Source organism: Terrapene carolina, unplaced genomic scaffold (genome assembly GCF_002925995.2).
Source record: "Terrapene carolina triunguis isolate 2854851 unplaced genomic scaffold, T_m_triunguis-2.0 Scaffold58, whole genome shotgun sequence".
NCBI lineage: Eukaryota > Metazoa > Chordata > Testudines > Emydidae > Terrapene > Terrapene triunguis.
Window position 1 is genome coordinate 6023883 of NW_020664409.1, and position 20035 is coordinate 6043917.

At 43.3% G+C, this 20035-nt stretch overlaps 1 protein-coding gene across 2 annotated transcripts in view; it reads left to right on the forward strand.

Annotated features, from left to right (window-relative positions):
* The first annotated feature begins 4124 nt into the window (after positions 1 to 4124).
* DTNBP1 (dystrobrevin binding protein 1) overlaps positions 4125 to 20035 on the forward strand; it is a 168405-nt gene continuing 152494 nt past the window's right edge. Inside the window, exons 1-3 of one of the 2 annotated variants that reach the window (XM_024200753.2) lie at positions 4125 to 4347; positions 6789 to 6839; positions 12155 to 12205. In XM_024200753.2, the coding sequence (XP_024056521.1) occupies positions 4292 to 4347; positions 6789 to 6839; positions 12155 to 12205 (158 nt within the window). In that variant the 5' untranslated portion in view covers positions 4125 to 4291. Of the gene's footprint in view, positions 4348 to 5013; positions 5047 to 6788; positions 6840 to 12154; positions 12206 to 20035 lie in introns of those variants that run through there. The other variant, XM_024200754.2, reaches the window with a different exon arrangement.

The following is a 20035-nucleotide window of genomic DNA, read 5'->3' on the forward strand; positions in this document are numbered from 1 at the left end:
GAACAACAGGAAAATTATGTTTCTTGAAAACCTTTAATGAATAAAATTTATTTCAACATGGTGTTGTGTTTGGCTCTATTAAAGTTAGGTTCTACTGTGAAAAGCCACTGTAAAATGGGCAACATGGAATTTCATTGTATACTGTGTCATGACTCCATATCAAATCTTCTCATTATATAAGTAAAAAGATGTTTTTTTCCCCCTCATCAACCCTGTAATCTCAACCTGGAATCCGAAAGTCAAACTGTGATCTTACTGGCTCACGTAATAAAGATTCTGGAAAACAAAAGTTGCCCTATTTTGTGTGTGCAACTTCATTGTCTTCATATTTTGCCTTTAGTTACATCTATTCTAAATGTGCTCTAAATTACAAATGTAAAATCATCAGTGGGTTTACACAGGTGTCGGAGCGTAATTTGAAGGCAATGAAGGTCCACAGGTGCCTTTGCAATGTGAACTTAGTTAACAATAGTAGTGCTGATACAGAAGCTAGAAAAGAACACAATTCACTCTCCTTGAGTTGTATTGGTTCTGCAGGGTGACAGTGCAGTTAAAACATATCATTTTACTAATATAAGAAAATAAGATTGGGTACACACAAGGAGAAGTTCTTATGAGTAAGAAGTTGCCACTTTCACAGAGACATTTTTCAGATTAGAACTGCACTTTAAAACATCATAATTATAACTTTTCAGTGGGAGTTTCTGACGCAGATTGCATGGGTAACTTGAAAAAGACAATGAATAATTAGTAATGGTTTTATTACACTTTTGGTGTCATCACTCAGCGCTTTAGGGTAGAATTTTCTATCCAAGCTTCATTATTATAGGTTCTATTATACACCTCTACCCCGAAATAACGCGACCCGATATAACACGAATTCGGATATAATGTGGTAAAGCAGTACTCTGGGGGGGGCGGGGCTGCTCACTCCGGTGGATCAAAGCTAGTTCGCTATAACGCGGTTTCACCTATAATGCGGTAAGATTTTTTGGCTCCCGAGGACAGCGTTATATCGAGGTAGAGGTGTATTATATTACATAAAAAACACATATTGTACCAGATGTCCCCTTTAATGACTCTCATTGCATCTTCTGTATGGGAGAGCTCTTTATGCTCCAGTATCAAAAACAACAAACCTAATTGGTTAGGTGGGGCCCACGAGTGCCTCTTGTTTTTCCTCTTTATCTGCTCCTCCTTTGTATTCTCCATCCTCTCCCTCTCCAACCTAAGACAGCTTCCTTTTAATTCTAGTCCCCTGCACCTTCTTGCTCTGTCCACTCTTTGTCCTCCAAGTATGCTCATCCAGGAAATATTCCTTTTGCCCTATCCACCCTCCACCCCAAAACCCCACATTCCAGAACTAAGCTGCACTCTTTAAATGGGGACAAACCACACCATGCTGGTCATCTCCTTTGCATCTTCCACCTCCAAAAATAAAGATATATCTTTGGGAACACATCATATCATGTGCTAGATCATACTGACTGCTGACACCACCCCAGGCATCCCACCATTAAGGCAGCCGGCCCATCAGCCTGTTCATTTCTGAAAGGACTTGAGCGACATATTTTTATAGTTGTGCCTATTGTTCATCATTATTCTTTTGCCATACAATATGTGAGAAAGAAGTTTTAATTTGTGCATTTAACTAAGTCAAACCTGGGTTTTCATAAAAACTTTATTCTCTTCCACATACCTTTCCTCCTCTCTGAGTCATAGACATTGAGTCTCATTAATGTCACTATTTCTTGGCCAGTCGGTATTTTTACAATGGATTTTTGTTTAAAGTAAGTTATAAATGCCTCCGGGAACAGACTATTTTTATTCTTTCTGTGCTAGGAATATCTAGGCCCTGATCCTTATGCATATGCTTAATTATACTTTGTGTGTAGTCCAACTACTAGTAAAGTGAAGTATGTGCATAAATGTTTGCAGTATTGGCATTCTATTGTGCTATATATAAATGATAAAAATGATAGTTTATATTCTTTACTTTGGTGGTTTGATTTGAGGGGGAAGGTGCAATTCTGCTAATGTGTGGGGATCTTTATTTTGTAATTGTTTGGGTAACAGATTGGCGTATTCAGCAGCCTATCAGATTGCTTCTTTAGTCCTGCCCATTTTAAAAAAGGATGGGTGATCAAAATCATCTTCAGCAAGAAAACAATATTTCATTCATTCCAGTGACATTCTGTACCTCAAAATAACACCCTGGAACCTGCATATTCACCACTGTGATATGATTATGATATGTTTTGTACAAAGTATGCATTGTGAAGTATCATTTGAGAAGCCATGATCTGTTGAACATTACTATCCTGTTGTGTTACCATTGTATGTGAAGTTATGAAGTTTTGCTATGTGTGTGTTACTGAAATGTTGTGAGTCTGGGATATATCCAGAGTTGGTCTTTCAGTGGCAACAAAGGAGCAACTAACACCCCCCCAATACAGATTTACATTACGACTAGCCAACCATGGGTTGATGGCCCATTAAGTAGAAGTCACTCTCCCAGGGGACCCCTCCAAAAGACATGAACAATGGAGGCCCAGAGTCTCTGCAGGGCACATACAACATGTGACACCTGACTATGTTTAAGGCAGTATTTTTCCATGCACATGGATGGGGCAGTATAAATTGGAGTCTCTGACATCAGCCCAGGGCCTCTCTCCTCTCCCACCTACTCCGAAGACAAGAACGTTTGGAAAAAAAGACCTTGCAGTGGAGAGACCCAGGATGAGCAAGTAATTCAGCTGGTGTATTAAGAACCATGAACTGCTTACAATGCATAGTGGGGTGAGAAACTGTTTGATTCAAATCTTGCTTAGTCTGATAAGGTGTAGAATGTAGACTATTTTATTTTTATGTATGTAACCATCTTTGATCTCTATGCCTACCACTTATAATCACTTAACATCTATCTTTCTGTAGTTGATAAACTTATTTGAATGTTTTATCCTTACCAGTGAGTTTGTCTAAAGTGTTTGGTGAATCTACTCAGATTACAAAGGCCGATGTATGGCCACTATCCTTTGACGAAGCGGCGAACTAATTAATGAATTTACATTGTTCAAGAGAAGGTCTTGAGCAGTGTAAGATGATACATTTCTAGGGTGCAAGGCTGGGGGGATTTGCTGGGTTCTCCTTCTGAATAGTTCATGAGTGGCTTGTCATGCATTCATGCACCTTATCTGGGTGTGTCCCTGCATGTTGTTGGCTGAGGGATCACAGCACCTGGAGGATTTTGCTGCGTGTCACAAGTACAGCATTGTAAGAGACAGCCCTGACTGGAGAGTTAAGGCAGCACAGCAGTCCCAGTTTCAGGTTGTACCTTCTGTCAGTTCCCCACTGCCATTTTCTCTTGCTTTTCTTGCTCTTTCAAAAGGAGTCCAGCCAGCTCCTATGTCTGTTTTGAATGACACATCCAAAGTGCAATTTGTACCCCATTTATGGTCCACGGTACTTTAAAATGCAGCCTATTCCCATCTTCATTAAGAGCAATGTAATAGAGGGGGATCACATGTCCCAACATGCTTGCATCCAGATGGAGCATAACATGCAAGGACTGCAGTCTCCTCAGGCTGCACTGTAATTAGCTGTTTCCCAACAAGGCAGCACCAGACACATTCTGAATGACAGAGGCTAGAAGAGAACACCGGGGGCAGATAAAACTGCATTACCACAGATCCAGCACTTTCAAAGGGCTCACGTGGCTGTGATAACGTGGGACACACAGTCCCTTTCCCTCTCTGCTATTGCAGGGGGCCTTAAAGTAACAGAGTCTAAGGCCAGAACTTGGGACCACCAGATCATCCACCGGCCTCCAGGGTATCACAGGCCACCAACACGACAGCTCCACCCACCGCCCCCGTCCATCTAGCCGCTTCGCTCCGCGCGAGGGGCCCTGCGCAGGCGCGGAGGCCTTGAGTTCCCGCCCGGGAGAGGGAGACCGCGCGCACACGGCGGCAGGGAAAAGCAAAAGGAAGAAGCCTCATCACTGTTCTTTACCTACGTCATGACATCACTGCGCGACGGCGATAGAGGCGGAAGGGGAGGGAATATCAACGGCCCTGGGGCGGGGCCTCTGTTGCCGGAATGAAAGCCTGAGTGGGGAGGTACCTGTCGCCAATGGCCTTGCGAGAGACGCCTTTTCCCCTCCCCCTCTGCGCGCGGAGGTAGGCGGCTCCACCCCCGTCCCGCCCTGCGCTCGTGCCGCAGTGAGTGAGAGGCGGCAGGGAGGAGGAGCGCGCGTGCGGAGGAGACGCGGTGGCAGGCAGGCGGGGGGAAGATGTTTGAGACTCTGCGCGAGCGGCTGCTGAGCGTGCAGCAGGACCTCACCTCGGGGTGGGTAGCCCCGCCCCGCCCCTCCGCGCGCGGAGCCCCGCGGGGGGAAAGTTCTTCCAAGTCCCCGCCGGGGACAGCGGTGCTCGGGGGGCGCGTGAGGTCGGGCTGCGGGAGCCGGGCGGGAGTCGGGGGCACGTTGCCCAGCCCGGCAGGGTCGCAGCCCCTCTCCCACCCTGGGGCGGTTACAGGCCGAGTTCCGAATAGTGGCTCTAAGCCGAAAGTTTCAGCCCCCCCGTGTCCCGGTCTCTGCCCCGCTGCTCCTAGGGGCCCGCCCAGACCCCGGCGGGAGCGAGCGCCCCATGCCCAAGCTGTGACCAGGGGCGGTCGCCGAGCCCCCCGCGGGCTCCCGGGCCGAGCGCTGTGTGGGGGAAAGGGGGCTATCCCTGCGGCACCGGCTGCAGCCTCTGGAAACCTCCGGGCAGCTGCGGAGGCTCTGGCTGGGAACCGCTGCTCTCCGAAAACGCCGCATCCTGCAGAGCGGTAGGACCCAAGGGAAGGGCCCCCGGCGCCCCTAACTCCGGGCTGTGCTTCGGGGCATCATCCCGGAGAGCTGATACAGACGTGTCACTTGGGGCGCCCCCGGCCCTTCAGACCCCCCGACCTCCGCCCAGGGGCGCGGGGATTGCAGCGCTAATGGACTGGCACGGGAGGCGGTGAGAAGTGGTTGGACTTTGGAGACGCTGTGGGAGCAGGCACGGGGTAACTGGTGTTTGGTCGTGTTAACATTGTAGGGAGTGGGGGAAACGGGAATGGAGACGTGTCGGCATGTAGTAAATGTGGTTTGAAGGAACTGACCAGCAAAACTTCCTGGACCAAAGTAACGACTTGATAGGCGGCCCTGTAGTTTACACAGTTCGCTAAAAGCTTGTTAGCGTCTCTGCCTGTAGAAGGGGTGACTGTCATGTGAGGGGAGGAGGCGGGGAAGGAAGGAATGGCTCCACCCATACTTTAGGAATGGGAAAGGAAAACCAAAAGTAGAAATCTGAGCTTCAGTTTAATTTGTCCCACATCCTTGTATTTACAGGAAAAAACCCCACTTACCAGCAGATAATGAGGTCTCTCTCTCTTCCCCGCCCCCCCCCCCAACATTATTATTTGCAGTGGTTCCTGACTTATGGTTGCTTCCTGTGGTCTTGTCCAGCCACTTAGGGATCTGATAAATGAATCTCACTGAAAGTCAGTGGGATGTAGGAGCCTCAGACTTGGTTTACACTTGAAAAAATATCCAACCTGTTGACATAGCTGCACTGAGGTAACACCCCATGTAGATACAGCTATGTTAACAGAAGTAAGAAAAAATTACTATACGACCCCAGGATGGGGGACTGAAGCCTGAGAATGCCTGAGTCCCAGCACCTACCGTGGGGGGCCAAAGCCCCACCGCCCAGGGTGGGGGCCAAAGCAGAAGCCCAAGGGCTTCAGCCCTAGGCAGGTGGCCTGTAACCTGAGCCCCACCACTCAGGGCTGAAGTGCTTGGGCTTCAGCCCCAGACCCCAGTAAGTCTAATTCCAGCCTTGGCAACCCCATTAAAATGGGATTGCGACCCACTTTGGGGTCCCGAGCCACAGTTTGAGAACTGCTGATTTAGAGGATTATAAATTTTCACCATTGTTGGAAAGTACTCTTAAGGGTGAGAAGGCCCTATCTTTTTGGTCTATATGCTTTCTTGGTTAATAAAAGGTATTGCTTTGCATGCATTGGAAGTGCGTGAGGGATTTTACTACCAAAAACAATGATGGAGTTGTACTAGTGGTAATGTAATGGTGGGAAACTTCCCAAAGAAGTTTTGTTGGCATGGAGGAGTGGGAATTTTCAAACGTATCTAAGACCATGGCTGTATAGGAAAGTTTTTATGATGTAACTTCTGAAGTATAAATTGATACAGTTAAACAGCTATAAACTCCCTGCCCTGGTGCAGAATTTTTTATCCTGGTATAAGATCCTCTGTGGAAACTCTTATACCAGAATAAATAGTTTTTTGGTTTTACGTATGTTGCTTGGGAAGGGCTTAAGCTAAACCAAAAAAAAAGTCACGCTTCTTCCTATAAAAGTTTCCACGCAGGGTTTTTATACCTGTATAACTGATAAAACTTTCCCGTGTAGACAAGATGCAAGTGATTCAGGAGCGGGAGTCCCAGTATAGATGCATACATGGGACTTGTACTCCTAAATCATATTAGGTGCAATTGAAAATCCCATATGCAGCTGTTTGTACAGTACTGCGTGAGAGAAAAAAGGAGGAATACAGTCCATGGAAAAATCACTTCATGTTATAGTCTTGAAAAATACAATAAATGGGGAGACAGTTCTCATTTCCAAAATAAACCAAAGCAAAATTGACCTTTATAAACCTTAAGGTGCACCCTAGGCACCTACTGTGTCAAGCTATGTTTCTGTTGTGGTCGTTAGCAAAGGCCTGATACTTTTGTTTTGAATTATAGGTTGAAGACTTTGGGTGACAAATCAAGAGAAGCAAAAATAAGCAAGCAGAGGTACTTCTGTATGCTTAAATATATAGCTTTATATTTATGAAAACATTGTTTAAACATAGCGAATATACTTTAGCAAAACTATTTACATAGTATTTTACATAATACTGAAATTTTGATGAAGAAAATGCTGCTCTATTGATAAGAGGATTATCCAAGACACATAGTTTAATAGAACTCTCTAGTTCCCACTTTTTAAAATTAGCCATTTTTTGGTGCTCAGCACTCAGTTTAAAGATGTTTGCTGTAACTAAATTATATTGTCCTTTATAATCTAGTAAATTAAACAGTATCAGTGCCCAAAACATTTGACACTTGAATTTATTATCTTTCTCCATGTGAATCTTAAATACTACAATCGTTCTTCCTATGTTACGAGGTGTTTTTAAAGTACAAGAACAGAAATAAGTGCCTTTCATTGCTTTAAAAAATTGATGATAAAGGGATGGTAACTTCAGAAGAGAAATCTTAAACCATTCTGTAGCATAGCTGAAAATAGCATTGGTTATAATGTTTCTGAAGTCAGCATTTTAAAATGTCATTCTGTTTTCAACATGAATAAATGGCATATGTGTACAATATTCAACTGCAGAAAAGTAAAACAAAAAACCCAAACAAAAATCCAGAGCAATTTTAAATAAATTAAACTGATTACTGCATTCTTGCACTTCAGAAGTTAACAACTTTTGGAAGATCAGTCTTTTATAACTAAAAATTTGCCAATTAGTTGTCCATAATGTAGGCCAAGGCTAAAGTATTTTGTTGGGAGAAGGCTGAATTAGTAATTTTAGCAAACTCTGCTGTGCATATGTATTGCTCATAGGTGCTATAGTAATACAAATAATGTTTTAATGCAGGTGGCATATTGAAGTAATGCCATTGATTCTGTAGGATCTGTTATCATTGATATGTTTACATGAACTCTGTACAGTGAAAATTCATGAAGTCTAGGGTCTGAATCCTCCATCCTGTTTGTGATGCTCCTGTGTGTCAAGGGGGACAGAGAGCTGCTTTGAAAGGGCAGCTGATGAGTCCCCTTGCATAGCTATATTGCATAGGTTGCCTGGATGGCATAACTGGCTCTTTTATCCTTTTCTAGTCCTGCTTTGTAGAGTCCATGTTGAAGTGAGACGGAATTATTGATAGAGCCCTGTGAAATTCTTATTTTTATTTTTCAGAAATTTCTTCCCCATCTCTGCTTATATAGCCCCCCCCTCCAGGGTGGGTGGGAGGCCCTTGGGAGGGGTGACAGGTCTTAGTGGGAGATCCTTGAGGGAGGGCAGCAGTTGGGTTCTGTCCCCCCGGGGGTGGGTGTGAGGCCCTTGGGGTGGTGGCAGGGTAGGGTCCTGCCCCCCATCAGGGGCGGAAGGCCCTTGATGGGAAGTGGGGGCTGGATGGCCCTTGGTAGGGGGTGGCAGGCGCTGCCTCCTGTAAGGGCAGGAGCCCTTTGGTGGAGGGCGGCAAGGTGGGGTGATAGCTCCTGTCATGATGGGGCGGGCAGGCCAAACTTTCCATTTTATTTCATTTTTTCACGTTGATTTTTGTTTTATTTCATGTTGTTTTGCCTTTGTGAAAAACATAGGGCTCTAATTATTGAGATTGTGGAGGTTTCACCAGAGATCCTTGTGCGCTAGTGATTCTTCGCTGACAGAACATGCTAGAGGGCTGTTGCAGCGAGCAATAGGTTAGAGCAGTGGTTCCCAAACTTTTTACTAAGGTGACCCACCATCTGCATTTTGCCTTTTTGGGGACCCACCATTACCCCTCCTCCACCCCTTGCCATCCTACCCCTCTGTTCCTCCTCTTCTCAGCTCTCCAGCCCCTGCTGTCTTCTCCCTTCCTAGCCTTCCAGCACCCTGCGCTCCCCCTTTCACTCTCCAGCCTTCTTCTTAGTCCAAGTGCTGTGCTCAGCTCCCCCTAGCTTCCTTGTTCTGGCGATCCCAGCCCTGCCCCTTCCTGCAGCCCCAGCTGGCCCCTTTCTTTCTGCTGCTGAGCCCGTATCACTACCAGGCTGGTGATTGACCGCTCGTTGGCTACGGCCACTTCCTCCGTGCTGCTGCTGCCCAGATTCTGCTTCCCACACTGCTGCCTGTTAGATTCTTCCTGTGACATGAGGTCAGGGTCCAGTTTTTGGGAAACACTGGGTTAGTTTAGCCTTGAGGGTACTCTAGCCTCAGACTAGGTGAACACAAAGGTGGCTTTAAACCATATTTGCTTCCTCTCCACTGACCAGGTTCTGAAGCAAACATAACATAGCTTGATCTTTGAATCTAATTAATAAACAACTGTTGAGTCATATTATTTACATCACATACACCATCATTCAAACAGTTAACTGCAGTTTCAATCCATTCTAAGGGCCTTTCAGGAGTCTGAAGTGAGGAAAGTCTTGATGTAGTTAGGGCTGCTGATTGAATTGCAGTTAACTCACGCGATTAACTCAAAATTAATAGTGAATAACAAAATTAATCGTGATTAATCGCCCTCTTAAACAATAAAAATACCAATTGAAATTTATTAAATATTTTTGGATGCTTTTCTGCTAATTCAAATATATTGATTTCAATTATAACACACAATACAAAGTATACAGTGCTCACTTTATATTTATTTTTGATTACAAATATTTGCACTGTAAAAATGATAAACAAAAGAAATAGTATTTTCAGTTTGCACTACAGTACTTGAGTTAGGCAATCTTTTTATCATGAAGGTGCAGTTTACAAATGTAGTTTTTTTGTTACATAACTGCACTCAAAAACAAAACAGTGTAAAACTTTAGAGCCTACAAGTCCACTCAGTCCTACTTTTTGTTCAGCCAATCGCTGAGAGAAGTTTGTTTACATTTGCAGAAGATAATGCTGCCTGCTTCTTGTTTACAATGTCACCTGAAAGTGAGAACAGGCATTTGCATGGCACTGTTGTAGCTGATGTCGCAAGTTATTTACATGCCAGCTGTGCTAAAAATTCATATGTCCCTTCATGCTTCAGCCACCGTTCCAGAGGACATGCGTCCATGCTGATGACGAATTCTGCTCAAAAACCATCCAAAGCATTGCGGACCGATGCATGTTCATTTTCATCATCTGAGTCATGCTACCTGCAGAAGGTTGATTTTCTTTTTTGGTGGTTTGGGTTCTGTAGTTTCCACATCAGTGTTTTGCTCTTTTAAGACTTCTGGAAGCATGCTCCCCACCTCGTCCCTCTCAGATTTTGGAAGGCACTTCAGATTCTGAAATCTTGGTTTGAGTGCTGTAGCATCTTTAGAAATTTCACATTGGTAATTGAAATGAAATATATGGCAGAATGCGGGTAAAACAGCAGGAGACATACAATTCTCCCCCAAGGAGTTCAGTCACAAATTTAATTAACACTTTTTTTTTTTTGTTTAAAACGAGCAGCATCAGCATGGAAACATGTCCTATGGAATGATGGCCGAAGCATGAAGAGGCATATGAATCTTTAGCGCATCTGGCACGTAAATATCTTGAAATGCCAGCTACAACAGTGCCATGCAAATGCCTGTTCTCATTTTCAGCTGACATTGTAATTAAGAAGTGGGCAGCATTATCTCCTTTAATGTAAACAAACTTAGCGATTTGTTTGTCTTAGCGATTGGCTGACCAAGAAGTAGGACTGAGTGGACTTGTAGGCTCTAAAGTTTTACATTGTTTTGTTTTTGAGTGCAGTTATGTAACCAAAAAAACTACATTTGTATACTGCACTTTCATGATAGAGATTGCACTACAGTACTTGTATTAGGTGAACTGAAAATACTGTTTCTTTGTTTTTTTACAGTGCAAATATTTTTAATAAAAATAAATATAAAGTGAGCACTGTATGCTTTGTATTCTGTGTTGTAATTGAAATGAATATATTTGAAAATGTAGAAAACATCCAAAAATATTTTTTAAAAAATGGTAATCTATTGTTTAACAGTGCAATTAATCGCAAATAATTTTCTAATCGCTTGACAGCCCAAGATGTAGGACAATATATTTATAAAGTGTGGTCTTGCTAATATTTAATATGTGGTAGAAGCATTGTAACATTGTTTTCATGTTAAAATGTTTTCATGTTACAATTTATCAGCAAGTTTATTCTTGCTGATAAATTATACTTGTTATTGACTAAGAGGTATAGCCAAGTAATTAACTATACGTGCGGTTCAATGTTAAAAATCTTCAAGAAATCAAATCAAGCTAAGCCAGTTTTATTGTCTAAAGACAAAGTAATACAGTACAGGAAAGAGAGAGTAAGCACATTGGTCTTTCCCCGGAAGCGCAGTCTTGTAGCGTGTTCAGTTCACCTTACACAGAAGATGGGCTTCCCAAATGCCACTTAAGTTAGCCATCTTTTTATAGGATGGCTGTTTATAAGCTGCACAGCACTCACTATTCATATCACTTAAAGTTTAACTAACCAGTTTGTGCCAGCTTTGTCATTGGTGCATCCCTGTACTTTCCCATCTTTTGTTTTGATTATTACCTTCCAAACACTGAGGGGCATGAAAATACTCCTTAATGCAAAGCATTCATACACCTTACATTATTTCCTTGTACCACATTATAGCTTTGTTTCAGAACATTCATTCATCTAGCATAACATGACAATTTTTGTATTTGCCTAAGCCATGTGCTGAGCAATTTGTCCCAGGGCATTGTAGGATATGTGTCTTGGCATAAGTGAGCAAGAATAAGCATAGTACAATTTAGCATGATTCCCCTCCCCATGCGCACACACAAATGTTTATATTGTGCATGTAATACCTATTGGTGTGTATGTATATAACCTATTAGCTCCGACCAACATAGGAAATATTAGATTATGGGCTGGCAAAGATTCTTTCAATTTTGTAGCAACCACAGTTTTAATGAACAGTGCATTAAATGCAAAACCTTTGGGCTTTAATGATTAGTGTCAATATATTAATGCAGAACTAGTTATCATTATTATAATCATGATTTCATAATCTACTCTTAAAGTGATGTCTGTCTTGCCAATGCATCTGCAAAAAATTGCCTTGTACATTGTCTGTCTATTTCTAATGAACACCAAGAATAGAGCAGTGTTGAGGGGTATAATGCAATAATCAAAAAAGGGAAAATGTAGGTGGATATCAGCTTAACATTGAAATCTAGTGGTTTTGTATTCTTTTATATTCTTGTAAAGTAGATTGCTTAGTATGTTTTGAACTAGACCATACAAAATGGTAGCAAATGGGGATGGCAGTGAATAATCGTGCACTGACGAGGAGCTGGATTGGATGACCTTATTCTCTTCCATTTTTAACTTCGGTGATTTTATTATGTTTACAGGGCTGTTCAGTATTTGCCAAAGTTCTCTGCTGGATTGGAATTGCTCAGCAGGTATGTCCTTCCATTTTCATACTAATGTGTTTTTTTCCGTGGTTTCTTTCCCCAATCAAAATATTATAGGGGGAACCAAGTAGTAAATAAGATCATAAGAAAATGAAAACTCTGTATTGATTGTAGGTTTTGAATGGTGTGCAGTAAATAAAGAAGGGACTACAGACGCTCCCCACTTACGCAAGCGTTCCGTTCTGGAATGCCTTGCGTAACTTGAATTTTGTGTAAGTCAGAAATGTATACCCGACCGTTACGCAAAATAAATAAATAAATAAATAAATTTCTAGTTTATGGAACTTTTTCCGTAAATGCGGATTTGCATAAATCGGGTTTGCGTAACCTGGGGGGTGTCTGTACTAATTGAATGATGAGGATAGATACATTGAACAGCTGCCTCAAACCCAGAGCACTGTTCATCCTGTGCACTGAGTGAGGCAGGAATACTGTGGGGTGAGGGAATAGTATGTGATCATGTAATTAGGTTATATAATGTTATAAATTTTTCTACAATTAGGTTGCCTGGGCAACCTTAATTTTAGCATTTCCTAATTATTGAGTATTTGATTTTGCAACCTTAATTATACTACATTCCGAATCCTGCAGTTCTTCTAATGTATCTCTTTGCATATAATATATAGTTAAGTACTATGGATTAGACTGTGATAATTTACAACTATCCAGTTTCTCATGCCACTGAAGCCCAACTGGTCTCTGTGCTGGGGCAGTCTATACTTGACTAATACAAAAAGACATCCAGCTTGCATTTTAAGTAGATTAGGGCCATCAGGCTTTATAGTATAGTGAACTCACCTCTCACCTTTGGTACTCCTTGCTAATTTTGAAGAGATTTTTAAACTTGAACGTTAAAGAAAATATTACTATTTTATTTGCTTCTTGTACTGGAGGAAAGAATGGATCAATTTTTTTTTATTTAAGTGCAATAAAAACACTTTTTCTTGAAGTGGAAGCAAGAGGGTTTGGGGACACAGAACAATCAACGTTACATTGAGTTATTCTGCTATCTAGTTTGTTTTTTCTGATGCACTTAGATTCATTTTCTACAATATCATGTGGTCTGCTCTTTTGACACACCACAATACTGGAGAGCTGAAGCATAAATCTGACAAAATGCCTTTACTTGGGGATTTCTCCTGGTTGTTTCTTGATGTGTTTTTAGTTGATTCAGTTGAAATATCATTCAGATCTATGCAGTGTAGTTGCAGCTGTTTTGGTCCCAAGATATTAGAGAGGCAAGGTGGGTGAGGTAATCTCTTTCATTGGACCAGCTTCTGTTGGTGTCAGATACAAGCTTTCAGGTCTACACAGAGCTCTTCTTCAGCTTATTTTTGCTGACCGGAAGAAAAGTTTTGTAAGCTTGTCTTTGTCACCAACAGAAGGTGGTCCAATGAAAGATATTACCTCACCCACTTTGTCTCATTAAGATCTATGGCATTTGTAGCTGCAGTCAGATGTTCTCTTTATTTGTAAAACAGCCTACTGGAGCTCCTTATGCTTTTTTGTTATGTAGATTTGAAGTTGCTTTAGGCTGTCCTACAAGGACTGACTCCTTGACTGTTAAACTTTCCTTCCCTTTTCTGGACTTAAGGCGTACAAGAATATTGAACTTCAATATATATTTATTTACAATTTTGTATAGAATTTGTTCCTGTGGCTTTCAATTATCTGGGTTGTTTGCTGCATCCAGTTCAGAACCAGCTTCTCTCCAAGACCACAGTAGCTCCAGGCATTGTGAGGAGCTCAGATAATCTAATATTAACTCTTATTTGGTTGCCCATAATCTTTGTTTAGAAACATGTGTTCTCTTATGATGCCTGTGTGGAGACTCTACCTTTTTGTGTGTCTGTAGAGGGGCTTTCCCCTGCAAAACAAACTATCATTCACACGTCTAAGATGTCATATTTTGCTCTTAAAGCTGTGATTCTGTTATGGATGCTTCCAAAGTGTGCTTTGACTTCAGATGAAATCTCTAACCGACTCCCATTGTCCACATTATTTTCCAGTCTCTGTGGTCTTCCTGTTAGGCTTCTTTTTCTATAGGTGCTTTAGGCAGGTTTTGCTTTGAATCTTTTTTAGCTTGAATGAGTACTCATTCCTTTGACTTGGATCTCCTTGGAGTAAGGAGTCCCTTACTGACTGCTGAGTTGACCCCTGATTATAAATACTTTATCTGTTATATAACTATTGTGTTGGCACTGATTTAGCACTGATTTTCTTCTTGAGGTGATGATGAAAGAATCTTATAAAATGTTTTGGAATGTTACATATAAAAAATTGAATTATATGAATGGATTTTTCTTCTATGAGAGAGGCAGTATTAAAAAAAGAAGTCCTTATATACATACATGTCTGTCTTGGGGATCAAAACTGATGTAGTCCAAAGAAATGTGTGCAGAAGAAGCATATGAAATGCATGCAAAAATAGTTTTTATGTATCAGTATGTGTGTATTCCAGGTTTAATAAGTTGAGTTCTGGAGCAGGTAGTTAAGCAGATGGTACTATTACCTAATACGTTGTCATATGGCAGTGGAAGGTAAGCTGCACAAGAATGCATGATTCTGCCCTTGGCTATATGAATTAAGGTTGTTGTCCCTGTCTCCCCCCCGCCCCCCCAAGCTGTTGTGCTAATTAAGTCACTTGTGATTCTACTTCCAAAATTGAAAACCTGTTTGGTTCTGTCAACCACAGGAACATGTTTTGTAAAAGTCCGTTAGGTAACATCTAATTCCATTTCAGTCATATAAGTCTAAAAGTTTGTGGTAAGTTGGGTCAAATGTAAGAGTGTTGTTAAATTGAATAATTCATGTTGGTAATAGAAGTTTAATAGTTGCTAAAGCTGTATTATCTTATGCATAAGTAATTTGGAAGAGACATAGAGAAATACGATACCAAACTACTTGTTTGGGATAAACCTCCAAGGCAGAGATCCAAAAAGATTAAGGTGCCTAAGTTCAAAATTCAGGTGCTTCTGAGATCCTCAAGACCCCTGCTCAGCTGCCGCCTTACTCTTGAAATGCCTAAAATCCCTCATTGCTTAAACATTGTTAGGTGTGTTTTGTTTTGTTTTATTTTTAAAATGCCACTGCACGTTGAGCAGGTTTGTCAGAGATCTATCCACAATGACTCCAAGATTTTTCTTGAGTGGTAACACATAATTAGACCCCTTCATTTTGTATGTGTAGTTGGAATTATGTCTTCCAATCTGCATTACATTGCATTTATCAACACTGAATTTCATCTGCCATTTTGTTGCCCAGTCACTCAGTTTGGTAAGATCTTGTGATGGAATATACTCCAGTATTCACTTCCTACACACTATTCTAATAATTTTTGTGAAAAGTATACCTTGTAAGATATCATTTGAAAACTTATAATTATTGTCCTAGTAACATGTCTGCTGACAACATTGCTTGTGAAGTTATAATGGGTGGCCAAACTCGCTGACCATGAGAGCCGAGTACGACAATCTTAAGAATTTTGAGAGCTGAGGCACACCTGCGGGGGCTCAGGGCTTCAGGTCTGCGGGAGGCACCTGCTGGGGCTTCAGCCCTGCTCTAGCTGAAGCCCTGAGCCCTGGCAGGCATGCCCTGTGGGGCTGAAGCCCCAAAACTACTCCTCCTCCCCGCTTGGCAGAAGCCTCCACCCCACCACCTTGGTGCAAGGCAGAGTTCCCAAGCTCCTCTGTCCCCCCGCCCCCACCAGTCTGATAGGTGGAGAATGGCAAATGTGGGGGCACTGCAAGCCATACCTTAACCTTTAAACAGCCACATGTGGCTCACGAGCCACAGTTTGGCCACCCCTGACTTATAAGATTCCCCTGTATGATGATAACAAACATTCCAAATGCCACAGCTCTGCCTAAGCAGAAGTCAGGTTTGTCCTAAACAACAGAAGGAATGAGTGCTTTCTTTAATTTGCATTTAAGCAGTAAACAGAGATATTAAGGAAGGAGGGAAAATAAAGGAAGTTCCAACAGGTGGAAAAAAACAGGACCTATCTTTCTACATAGACTTTGTCTCCTGGGTCTCAGCTGGAAATGTTTTTTTTAACAGGGGGACTGAAACTATTAAAAAGGAGGGACAAAAATATCTGAAGGCACCTCTCTCTCTCTCTCTCTCTCTCTCTCTCTCTCTCTCTCTCTCTCTCACCTCATTCTCAGCACCTGAGAACACAAAAGGAAACAGCAATTGGACTCTGGGGAAGGGGTCCTGGCTAGACATGCTAAAAATGCAGAAATCGGGCTTGTTTTTGGCTTAATTGACTTGAGTTACTTGTTGGCTAGTTTTTGGCTTGTAGCTTGTTGCTTCTTTTTGGACCCAGCAAGCAGGGGCAAGGAGGGGGAGAGAGTCAGGGGTGCATAGCGGACCCACCACAGTCCCAGACTGCACCCTGGGGGTTCTAGTCACATAGAGTGGTGAGGTTTTTAGGGATTGGCTTGTTTTGGCCTTGTTTTGAAATGGGATTAGCTTGATTTTTGGCTTATTGTGAAAGTCAGGGTGCTTATTTACCGCGTGAAAGTTGGCAATTGTGGTCCTGACCTGAAAGTTTGGTCAGTAATCTGCTGGATCTTGTGGCGAGAGAGTTTGCTTTGCAACTAAGGCCTTGTCTACACTACACAGTTCTGTTGACAAAAGTCAGCTTTTGTCAATGAAACAGTGGAGGTGTACACAGTGCAATGCTCCTCCCGCCAATTTAATTTTCCTGCTACGCTGACATAATAAAACCACCTTGATGAGTGGCATAGAGCTTATGAAGTTAGAGTGATAAAGTGTTAGTGTAGACACTGTGCTTGCTTATGTCTCCATAAGTGATCTCTAGGAGGTGTCCCGTAATGCCCATCATCACCGCTCTGGTCAGCAGTTTCAACTCCGCTGCCCTGCAGCCATGTACACAGGCATGTGCCCTCCCCCTTTAAAGCCCCGGGTATTTTTGAAAATTCACTTATTGTTTGCTCAGTGTGGAGAGCTCACATAGCATCTTCCTAGCTGATCATGGCGGCTTTCTGCAGCAAACACACTCCCACCTGGAGTACACAGGAGTAGTTGGATCTGCTGGGTCTGTGGGGAGAGGAGGCTGTGCAGTCGCAGCACTGCTCCAGCCGCAAGAACTTTGATATGTACAAGCATATTGCTCATGGCAGGAGCAGAAGGGACAAGGAAAGGGACACCAAAGTAGTGTGTTAAGATCAAGGAGCTAAGGCTGGTGTATCAGAAGGCCAGGGAGGCCAAATGTTGCTCTGGTGGAGTGCTGCAGACATGCCACTTTTACAAGGAGCTGCATGCCATCCTCGGTGGTGACCACTACTCCATCACCAAGAGCCTCATGGATGCTTTGGGGGGACTGGAGGCTGTGGCCAGCGGAGTCAACCCTGAGGATGAAGTGATGGAAGAGGAAATGGAGGAGGGTGTGGGACAGGGTCATCCGGTGGCATGGCAAGCCAGGGCCTCATTTTGACTCCGGAGGGCTCTAGCCAATCCCAGCGCTCTGGCTCTAGCATGCCTGAAGCAGGAGAGGGGAGCTCTGGTAAGTAATCATTTTGATTTTATACTGCATGGTGACATGAGGTGGAGCTCTCCTTTATTTTCTTACATGGTAGAAGTGGGATGAGGGATAGAAATTAACACTAGGACTGTTTGTGTCTGCTTCTAATTCCCCGGTACAGCTACGCAGTTTAATGCACACCAGGCTGTCCCTGGAATCCTCCATGGAGATCTCTGGGAAACTTTCCTGGAGGTACTCCGCAATCCTCTGCCGAAGGTTCCTTGACAGAGCTGCTGTTTCTTCCGCCATTGTAGGAAACTTTGCTGTGCCAATCAACAATTATTTCTGCAGGAACCAAAGCAGCACAGACTGATCTGAAGCTGCACGCATGCAGGAGATGCACCCTTGCATCCTTGGTTACCCTCAGTTGTGAGATATCAGCTTCAATCACCCCTGCCTGTGGAAAATGGTGCCAGTATTCAGAATAGTGTCCCTACGTGCTAATAAAGATCCCCTTCTGACCCAGACCCTTTGTCCCATCTTGCCTCTTCCCCCCTCCTCCCCCCCGCCCTCCGCCCAACTCACCATGTTTAGGACTCTTGCCTTGCTGTGTGCTTGCCAAGGGAAAGTGAGAAAGGAATATGTAACTTTTATGATTCAAGACTGAGTGCTCTCACAATACTGCCTCTGTGTATTGTTTCTTTTGCTTCTGCAGATGTGGCCCTGAAGGCCACCTCATACATACCGTCAGAGCACCTCTGTCAGATAAGGAGGCAAATGAGGAGGAGGAGGAGTAAGGAGGTCATGTTTAGAGAAATGCTGCAATCATCTGATACTACAGATAGTGAGCACAGAGCATGGAGAGAGACAATCAATGGAAAAACTCAGAATTGATAGTCAGGAGAGGAGACTGGGCAGGCATGGATGATAGAGGGGTAGGAGTGCATGATAAATCAGATGGAGGACCAAACAGAGATGCTGAGGTCCCTGATTTCACTGCAGTCAGAACACAACCAAGCTCAACTCCCACAGCAGCCCATACAGAACTGCATTCCATGCCCCTTCCAAATTCCACACACGTTCCTCACATGTTTTTGGCCTGTCGCAGTACCCCTTGCACTCCACCCCTAGGAACGTGTTTATAATGACAGCTCTGAGAGCCTCATTTGAGTGCTCCTCAATGTCATGTCCTTTGTAAGAAATGGAAATCTGTCTTACTGTTTAATAAAAATTTAGTCTTAAAAATACAATTCTTTATTTATGTCCTACATATGGTGGTTGCTGCTGAAATCCATACACCATGGCAATCGGCAAAGTGGCAAGTAAACAATGCCTTACTGAATATATTAAGACACATTACTGGGGCTGTCAAAATGCTGCTTCAAAGCCTACCTGGTTCAAATAGCTCCACCCCCGCCTTGTTGAGCTCCTCTAATAGTGTTGGTATCTGGCTGCTCAAAATCAGCTGCCAGATGATCCACCTCAACGCTCCAGCCCTGTAGAAACTTTTCCGCCTAGCTTCACAAATGTTATGCAGAGCACAGCATATTGCTGTGACCAGGGGAATATTTTCCTCATTGAGCTCTAACCTGCCAAAAAGGCAGTGCCAGTGACCTTTAATCTGCCAAACGCACATTCAGTGGTCATTCTGCACTGGCTGAGCCTGTTGAAGCACTCCTTGCTGCTGTCAAGGATTCTGGGGTAAGACTTCATGAGCCATGGGAGTAAGGGGTAGGCTGGGTCTCCCAGGATCAATCACTTTGGTCATTTCCACATGCCCTATTGGAATCTTCTGGTCTGAAAAGAAAGTCCCTGCTTGCAGCTTTCTATACGGCCAGTGTTCCTGAAGATGGGTGTATCCTGCACCTTCCCTGACTATCCCATGTTGAGGTCAGTGAATTGACCCCAGTGATCCACCAGCGTCTCCAGTACCATATAGAAGTAGCCCTTTCCGTTGATGTACTCCATCGCAAGATGGTCTGGAGCCAAAATTGGAATTTGCATGCCATCTATTGCTCCATCACAGGGAGTCCCATTGTTGCAAAGCCATCTGTTATTTCCTGCACATTGCCCAAAGTCACTGTCCTTTGTAGCAAGAGGTGATTAATGGCCCTGCACACTTGCATCACCGCCACCCTCTCAGTGGACTTCCCAACTCCAAACTGATGAATGACTGACCGGTAGCAGTATGGAGTTGACAGCTTTCACACAGTGATAGCCACTTGCTTTTCCAGCATGAGGGCAGCTCTCATTTTGGTGTGCTTGTGCTACAATGCAGGGGCAAGCTCTGCACACAGTTCCAGGAAGGTGGCTTTGCACATCTGAAAGTT